The following is a 9,366-nucleotide window of genomic DNA, read 5'->3' on the forward strand; positions in this document are numbered from 1 at the left end:
CCGGTTGGCGGAGTGAGCTGGATTTCTGGGGTGCTTGGCTGATGCAAAGGGCAAACCGATCACCAAATGGCATTTGGCTGCAGTGATTTCCCACGAGCAACTCACAGCGGTCTCTCCGAGGTGACATGCTGGTGATTAATGCACAAACTTACCCCGCTCCCTGGTGCATAGTTTTCGTTCCGTGCAAGCTCTGATTATTCAGTAAAAAAAAAAAAAAAAAAAAAGAAAGAAAGAAAAAAAGTAACATTGGCCTATGAAGCTGAGCATCAAAATGCAAAAGCAGAACCCTCAGCGTCCCCACTGTTTGCAGTGTATTTGCTCAGGGTTATTTTCATGCCACACACAATTGAGGTTATTGAGGAGAGCAAAACGAACAGTGTTTGTTATTCAGTTCATTTTGGGTTTTCAGTGCCGTCGTCGGCTCGTAGCAGCAGTGCCTGGGGACTGGGGGGTGAGGGAATGAATTTATTACACGGAGTGTGGAGCTGGACAGAAACAGCTCCCAGAGGCCTCCCTGAAGGAGAAGGAAAGGATACAGGGTAGGGGATGCTGGGGGGTAGGGAACGTGGGCATGGGAACGTGGAGCTGCTGGTGCAAAAGCAGCAATCCTTGGGTTTGTGTTTCCATACTGCTGGGCTGTGTCGAACCTCAAAGCCAAGTGTAGGTTTCTGCTGGGAGCTCCTCTGTGTCTGCGCTGGCTGAGTTTGCAGCTGAGGTCAGGTTCCTGAAGCCAAGGAGGTTTAACAGGGATTATGCATTTGTGAGGCTGGATCTGGCTCTGAGCTCTTTCCTTCTGTAATTTGCCAAACCAAAATCCAAAGTCCAGACAATCTTAGAGAAGGTTATGCCATCATTCCAGAGTCCGTGCCTGGTTTTACAAGCTGTTAATACACAAAGGTTATTTTAAAACGGTGAAAGATCTGTATGAGGTGGTTTCAGTACAGATTTTGAACTACTTACTACCAATGGACTAGAAGCAGATGTAATGGCACTGGCGTTATTCTTTAAAAGGTTTCGTTTATCTCAGTGTGTGATCACCTTTTAGTCTTGTTCGAGTCGGAAGGGACCTCAGAGGTCGTCTGGTCCAGCTCCCCTGCAATGAATAGGGATTCTGCTGTGGGCTCTTCTGCTCTGGGGCTGCAGGCAGCAGGAACCTGCTGTGCATCTCCAGGTCTCAGGCTGGTGCCCAGGCTCCTCTGTCAGCCTCCACATCAAATGGATTTAGAGAAGGAAAGCAAAACTAGATGAGAAAAGCCAAGCTGTGCAACAGTGTGGGATGCTGGGAGGCCGCCTGGGCTCATCTCTTGCCTTGCACTGACCACATGTGGACCAGGTGATGGAGCTGGCTCTCTGTTCCTCTCTAACAAACCTCAATGCTCCCCTTCTGTCTCTGCAGAGCTCCCTTCCTCGGAGCACCTGAGCGTGGCCGATGCCACATGGCTTGCCCTCAACGTGGTGTCCGGCGGAGGCGGCTTCTCTGGCTCCCAGCCCATCGGCGTGACCAAAATTGCCAAGTCAGTCATAGCACCACTAGCTGACCAAAACATCTCAGTGTTCATGCTCTCCACCTATCAGACAGACTTCATCTTGGTAAGAGACATCAGGGGACCGGGCAGGGTCACCTGCCGGCAGATGGCACTTAATGACACTTCAGTGACACTTGGGAGATCCAGTTGCTTGAGGAGCAGCAGGATCACCAAGGTTTGCTTTCCCCAGAGCTCTGTGCCATTAGGCTCTCTGACATCTCAGGAGCTTCTCTGTGGAGCAAGGCACTTGTTGGTATGGGTTATGTGGCAGATACCCATATTTATACCCTACTTATGGTAGATAACCTTACTGATGTTTGCAGTAATAGCACTGAAAGTGCTTCTCTAGATGCACATCTTATGCACCTGCGGCTTCACATGGGAATAATGTGTCCACTTCCCTGTGCCCTTAACCTCCACTGCAGCATTTTCATCCTCCTGGTGCATGCCATCACCAGCTCACCCTGTCATCCCCCAGGTACGTGAGCGAGACCTGCCCTTCGTCATGCACACGCTGGCTGCAGAGTTCACCATCCTCAGAGTAGTGAACGGGGAGACGGTGGCCGCCGATGACCTCGGGATAACAAATGGATTTGTCAAACCAAAATTGGGTAAGGAACAGCCTGGATTCAGCCCCTTGGGGTGCTGGTCTTCACGCTGCATGGGGGAAGAGGAGTTTGTTTAACACGTGCCCAAATCTGTCCCCGTTCATCAGGGACTGCAGAGGTGCTTAACTTTCTGAGCAGTGCTGATGAGTGGAATTTGAGCCTTTTAATGCTGGATTAATACCTCTAGAGCAGTCATGCCTTTTTGTAGGACAGAAGGTTAAAACACAATTCATTTCAGCTGCAAAAAGAAAACATTGTCCGTGGCCCAAACTTCCATATTTTAACACTGCAAAAGAAAATGGCTTCTACAGAGGCTTGGTTAAGCATTGCAGCGATTGATGCACAGAGAGTGGTGGTGTTCACCTTTCACACTTCAGTACCAGTCAGGATCAAGGCCACGGTGAGCCTGCAGCCATACAAAACCTTAGGATGTTTCCAGTCTGCAGGAACAAGCATCAAGCAAAGGGCATAGTCAGGAAAAGCAACTACTTAAATACATCTGTTCCTCCGACACCCAAATGCAGTTGTGTGCCCACAGCCAAACAAAGCAGGGATCCTTCGTGAAGTGCCACTCATCTTCATCGCTCAGTAGCTGTAGGTCTCCTCCTTAAGAAAATGAGCCTTATAGAAAAAGCAGTCAATAAAATAGGCTTTGAGAAAGAAAGGATAAGAAGACATACTGCCAGCAGCCAGAGAAATGCCCCTAAATGGTGGGAGCCTGAATTTATTTCAGCCTGATAGCCCACAGGTTTCAATAAGGAGAAACTTCCTGCTTTTACCTGGCCAGCACTGTGGCTGCTGTCTGGCCGTCACATCTGGTGGGACATGGCTTCATGGCTGTGTGTCTGTGTCTCTTGCAGTTCAGAGGCCTGTCATTCACCCCCTTTCCAGTCCGAGTAATATGTTCTGCGTCACCAGCCTGGACCCAGATACCCTTCCCACTGTTGCTACACTCCTCATGGATGTCATGTTTTACTCCAATGGGTAGGTCATGGCAGGGATTCAGGCTCGGGGGGGGCATAAATTCACACTGCCACACCGGGGGGACCTGCTGCAGCCTTGCACTGCTGTGGTGCCTTGTAATTAGGGATGGAGAGGATGGAGGATCGAGAGGGTTGTCCCAGGAGGTGGGAGCCAAGAGACCTCTGCTGGCTTTGCAAAGCTGAGCCTTTTCAGACTTAAGCTGAAAGCTAGCAGTGTGATCTGTGTGCTGCAAATCCATACATGAACCAGAGATGTACAGCATGCTGCTGTAATGGGATGTGATAGTGCTCAGTGACACTGCCCCAAATCAGTGTCTGAGCACCTCTGATGTCAGTGGTTGCATCTTCTTTAAATGCCCTCTTCTGGACACAGTTAATGCTGTTCTCTTCTGTTTCCTCAGAGTAAAGGACTCGGTGGTGGGCAATGAAGACTCGGGACACATTCGCTTTTTCTCCTTTTCTCTCATCGAGGGTTACATCTCCTTGGTCATGGATGTCCAGACACAGCAGAGGTGAGCTTTGGTCTTAGGATCTCCCAAACTCTGGAAAACAACCTAGGGTGTTCTCAGAGGAGCAGGAAACAGCTTAAGCTCCCACATGGTAATTCTGGGGAGCTTCACTGTGTGCCTGTTACGTGCCTTACACCTCGTTACCTTACTGACCATGTCCAGCATGTTGGTCCAGGCCCGGAATGAAATAACAGCATCACATGGGATCTGAGAGCTGTCTCACTGCTGAACACGGGAGCAAAGTGGTTTTGACATTTTCATTCCATTTTTCACAACTTTTAAGAGCAAAAACCCCCAAAAATCTGGTTGAAGCTTTACTGCCAAAAAAACAGAGTGGGGACTTCAGTGACATCGTCCTCCCACTTTGCCTTCACACGTAGCTGGGCTCAGTGCAGGCTCCTTGTGATGATAATACAGGCATCGCTGTGTGGCAAGAGCTCAACTCAGGGCTCGTTAGTCAGGCAAGGCAAAAAATCAGTGAGGGAGCAAACATGAGGTTTGTGTGTGTGCTTTTGCAGCTCCAACATCACAGCAGTCTCTGAGGTCCAGATACCAGACAGCACAGACAGCATGATGCTCAAAGATATCAGGCATAGATTTGCTTTTGACACGCAGTGCAGTGTTTGGTTTGATTCTTACCTGCCCTAAGGACTTGTTCTGCAAACTATTAATTGCTCTCTTGGAAATGTCTTAAACCTTAATTGGAATAAAACTCTGTCTGCCTTCAAGAGAGGCCTGAGGCTTGGAGCAGCAGCCAGTGCTTGGGGAATCTGGGTAGCCACTCACTGCTGTTGGCCTCAGCAAGTCACTTGGCCACTGACCTTCCTTCTCTGCTACAAACTGGGGATCTACAGGGAACCCAGGGTCCTCCTAGGGATGGTATGGGAAAAAGCACTGATGGTGCTTGGGTGCAGGGACAGCGGGCACCACTGCGTATCAAAGAAAGTAGGTAGAGGAGCATAGAATCAGTAAGGCTGGAAAGACCTTACTAAGTCCAACCATCACCACGTCCCACCATGCCCACTGACCCTCAGTGCTGCATTTCTTGAACCTCTGTGGCTCTTGAACACCTGCCACTGTTGTTGGCTCCAAGCAAGGATACAGGATCAGCAGCATCCCCGCGGGCAGCATCCGACACACCGCTGTGTTTTAATTGCTGTGTTTGGCATTCTCTTTCTTTTGCAGATTTCCTAATAATTTGTTGTTTACAAGTGCATCTGGTGAACTCTGGAAGATGGTGCGGATTGGTGGGCAGCCCCTTGGCTTCGGTAGGTAAACATTTGGGCCCTCAGTTGGTGCACGGAGAGTCGGTTGCCTCAGGGCCTTCAAAGGGAATGGAAAAATCCATTTGTGTCTGAGACTTTCTAAGTACCAGCAGCTCAACATGACTTTGTAGGCTGAGGTTTCCCAATAGGTGACTCCTACTAATAAGTCAGGCTTCTAAATATACTTTTGAAAGTGCTGCATGCTTGACAGCTCCGCCTAAATTACATCCGTCTGCAGGACTTCTGCAAAGGCAGATGCAACTGGGTTTGTATTTAAAGAGCAAAAAATGGACAAAGAGGTGGCACAGGATGCACTGCAGATTGCTGAAAGCAGTGGTGTGGCAGCACTGCCTTCGGACACCTCTGGGGCTTTGGTATATTGAGTGTAGATCTATAGAAGTGCAAATGGGAGGACTGTTTTATGTTCAATGCTGCAGATGTTTTCTCTACTCAAAAGAACATTGGACCAAAGAGCACAGAGCAAATATTCACTTCTGCAGAAGCATCCCTCTTATTTTTATGACCCCTGCAATTTTAAGGAGTTTAATCTGAATTCTGCAGCCAAGACCTGATGCTCACAAAACACAGAGGCTTCTTCCATGCTTTCTAAAACAGACTAATACAGACTTCAAGAACACTTCGGAAAAGTTTTAAATATTTTTCATTTTTGGTCATATGTCAGATGAACAAAAGTTGTAAGAACACAATTTTCGTGTACCTTCTTTAAATGCATCTGGGAGGCAAAATATGTAGAAGTGACGTGGCATGTTTCATTGATGGGGCATCAGGACACCCGCCAGCCCCCTAAATGTGCAACATTTAAACGTGTTAGCTTAGAATCCAGTGGGGGAATGGGCAGTGACTCATTTTTTTTTTATCTCCCCAATAGATGAATGTGGAATTGTCGCTCAGATTTCTGAGCCTTTGGCCGCGGCCGACATCCCAGCCTACTACATCAGTACTTTTAAGTTTGATCACGCGTTGGTGAGTATCCAAACTGCTTTTTTAGGGTAGGGGAGGGCTTCCTGGGAGGCAAACAGTGATGAGAACACCAGTAGCCACCCACTAACAAAGCGGACAGAGCTCAGCTGGTTTGTGCTCTTCGTTTTGTTTCCCTCAAAGTGCCCTTCACCACATTACTTCTTTCATCACTGCACACTCACTGTCCAATCCTACTTGTGACCTTCAGAAGCTCCAAAGAGTCCAAGGGGTTTTTTGCACTGGGTTTTTTCACCTCGTTTCTTGGGTTTTTCACAGCTGGCGCAAACCATTTGCAGCCCATAGGTCATGTGTGTAAAGAGTAAGAGTAAATATTATTCTAGATAGCAAAGGTCAGAGTGGTGTATATGTTTGTCTTATTTTCTTGAATATTAACTGTGCTGATAAGATAAGCTAATAAAACACCATTTTAAAATCAATACTGTTAGCTTTGCCTGGCATTCCTACCTGCTGCTGTGGCCCTGGAGCATGCACAGGGCACGGGGTGCAGAGTGCTGCTAATTGTCAGGCAGTATCTGGAGAGCTTAAAATAGATACTTCACTTAAAACTCGTGCCGTGCAATTGTGATGACTCTGCAGCAGCTCCGCCTTTTACAAGTGGCTGCATCCGACCCCACAGCCTCCAAGCAGCTGGCAGGCTCTTGTTTGGGCCACACATTGATTTCTGTGGATCTTCCTTTCTAAGCCACTATTTTGTCACTTTCCTTGCTACTTTTTGTTTTCTTTTTGTGTGCTTTTACACACCTGGATGGTGCTGTTCTAGCACCAAGGCGTGCTGACTGCTGGTGCATTGCAAGCCCTCCTTTGCTTTGTTGGCCAAGACCCTCACCTAGGCTCTTTACTTCCCAAATACCTTTATTTCCAGCAAGTAGTCCAGCAGAAAGGTCCAATTTTCTCAAGGTCTAAGAGCATCTTGATCATCTTCTCTCCATCCTCTCTTTGTTTAAGGTCGTTCAGTGTTTGCTGTCAACAATTCAGAGTTCTTTATAAAAACTCATTCCCCTTGCCCCCTTCTTTTTATTCCTGTGCATCTTACCGTGTTTTTTGTTGCTTAGTTTTTCCTGGCTGTTAACACTCAGCTCTACCTACCGTTAGCTGCAGGAGTGCTCTGGAAGTCGTTCCCTCTGGGAGGCATTGCCAAGATGGGAACCTTCAGCTCTCTATGGATGGATGAGGTGGGGCTGGGCTGGAGGCAGCTTCCAGCTCCCTGCAGGGTATGTCTGGAGAGAGCCAGTGAGCTTTTCCAGGTGCTCTGCTCCCTTTGCCTCATACTTGGAGGTTCCTTGCTCATCTTCCCCAGCATTTTGCACCTATACCGAGACTGGAGCTGTGGTTGGGAAGCAGTTTGGAGCTTTGCTTTGGCTCTCCTTGTGGATGTGTGATCTGCCCTCTGGCTGCCAAGTAAGCATGTTGCACCAGTTGCCCTCTTCAGGGATCTGGAAGGTGTTTGCACAACTAGGATGTGTCCCACAGATCAAAACTTTGCACATCTGTCCTGCAGAAAACGAAGCCCAACCCTTCGTTGTGTGATTGGTAGTGCCTTGGCATTGAGGGAGCCAGGCAGCATTCAGCATATAGGGAAAAACAATGAAAGAGGCGGTGGAGCTTCATAGTCCTATTTCATGTGATGGATGTTTGCTGGAGTTTTCTTCCAAACCCAGAAGAATTGTCTCTGTGGTGCTTTTAAGGTTATTTTCTTCCTTTCCCAGCAGACCTTTGTTCACACATCATCAGAGTTAGCAGCTCCTGTTCCATCTTCCTGCTGGAAAATTGAATGTTTTTCTTGTTATTTCTCATGAGTTGCTTTTTTTTCTTTTTTTTTTCTCTCAGTTTTGTTAAAAGCTCTCAGAAAATCACAGCACAGCCATATTTCCACTGAGCTCAGAGGGTCTCCAATGAATCCAGGTATAGTGCTCCTGGCCAAGGAGTCAAATACCTCGCAGAGGAAGCAGTCCCTTCATCTTCCCTACCAGGAGTTATGTTGGCTTCCCATAGCTGCTCACAGATCATTTATTTTCCCTCCATCCCCTTCTCACTTTCCAAGAGCTGTTGGCTGCCCGTCCCCCTGAGTGCCATCACTGAATGTAGGTAGTGGTCAGTGCCTCTCTGCTGCTAATGGGCCTCTACGTGTCGTTATTTTCCTTTCTGCCAACGACAGTCATTCCAGGATCTTCTGTGCCTTCTGTTACAAGACACCCACTGGTAATTGTCCAGGTGGACTTCTGTGGTGAAGTTCCATCACAGGGCTGGAATAGAAAGCTCAGGTGCTGTGCTCCACCACCAGTGCTGACCTTCAGCTCCCCATCACCCAGTATGCTCCCCACCCACAGCCAAGGGTCCAAAATCTGGTGAGTGCCCCCCAGAGGGGCAGGAATCTGGCATTTGGATGCATAACTCAAGTCTCCAAAAGAAAGGAGCTACAAGGACTCCGGGAGCTTTACCCGAATGTCCCCTTTCATAGAATCATTAAGCTTGCAAAGACCACTGAGATGATGAAGTCCAGCCACCCACTCATCACCACCCTGTCACTCAGTGCCATGCTTTCCTCCTGTCAAAAGCTGTATTGGGAAGTGCAAGAACAGAGGTGCACAGGGCTTTGCCAGCAGCAGGAAGGAGAGGAGGGAGAGGTAGAAAGAAAGTCCCATCACTGCGTTTGCATTAGCTCTTCTGAAATGGAGGGTCCCATAGGTGGAGCCCTGTCTCAGTGAGTTCAGGTGTCCAACAGCATTCCTGGCTGCTCTGCTCATCTCCTCCTTCTGCCTTTTGTCATCCAGCCAAGGTTTGTTAGAACCTGACCTTTCTTTTTTGTTTCCTTGCAGGTACCTGAAGAAAATATAAACGGTGTGGTCAATGCACTCCAAGTCAGTCAAGCTGAAAAGCATTAGAAATCTTCTGAGCTGGTTCCAGATGCTTTTTATTATTATTATAATTATTATTCTTTTTTTTTCTCACAGTATTTCTTGAAAAATCTGATTCCAGAGGGTGACATGAAAAGAGACTGTGGAAAGTTGAGCAGAAACAGCTCCAAATAGCCTTTGTTTTAATTATTATTATTATTATTATTATTGTTATTTTATTAAATTTCTTTATGAATGAGGGGCAGGAGGAGGGGAGGTCAGGTTGTTTCCTGAGGTTTAGCTCAGGGTGAGATGGAGCTGCCTGGGAACTCCTGTTGTTCCCCAGCACGGGGCATGGATGGACAGAAGGACACGGATGGATGGACGGATGTGGGCACTGCGCCCTGAGCCCAATAGCACGACCAGAGTGGGTGGGCTGATGGCTGCCAGAGAGCCCTGAGACCCCTAAAAATGAAATGTGGAATTAAACAGAAAAGACGTCGCACGGTGCTGGCTTGTCTGCTCCCATCAGGCTGTGTCTGAGGACTGTCCGTCGTTGCATATGTTGGGTTAGGATGGGGTTGGGGTTCTGTTTCCCCTCTTTGGTGCTGGAAAAGGGGAAGATATCCCCTTGTCTGA

General features: G+C 48.0%; 1 protein-coding gene across 2 annotated transcripts in view; it reads left to right on the forward strand.

Moving 5' to 3' along the window:
* CASTOR2 (cytosolic arginine sensor for mTORC1 subunit 2) overlaps positions 1–9,237 on the forward strand; it is an 89,775-nt gene extending 80,538 nt beyond the window's left edge. For both annotated transcript variants that reach the window (XM_085240541.1, XM_085240540.1), the window contains exons 3-9: positions 1,397–1,590; positions 2,005–2,137; positions 2,995–3,118; positions 3,519–3,629; positions 4,812–4,894; positions 5,781–5,875; positions 8,710–9,237. In XM_085240541.1, coding sequence (XP_085096667.1) covers positions 1,397–1,590; positions 2,005–2,137; positions 2,995–3,118; positions 3,519–3,629; positions 4,812–4,894; positions 5,781–5,875; positions 8,710–8,775 — 806 coding nt within the window. In that variant the 3' untranslated portion in view covers positions 8,776–9,237. The remainder of the gene's footprint in view (positions 1–1,396; positions 1,591–2,004; positions 2,138–2,994; positions 3,119–3,518; positions 3,630–4,811; positions 4,895–5,780; positions 5,876–8,709) is intronic.
* The last annotated feature ends 129 nt before the right edge of the window (positions 9,238–9,366 follow it).

Source organism: Meleagris gallopavo, chromosome 21, assembly GCF_905368555.1.
Source record: "Meleagris gallopavo chromosome 21, MGAL_WU_HG_1.1, whole genome shotgun sequence".
NCBI classification, from domain to species: domain Eukaryota; kingdom Metazoa; phylum Chordata; class Aves; order Galliformes; family Phasianidae; genus Meleagris; species Meleagris gallopavo.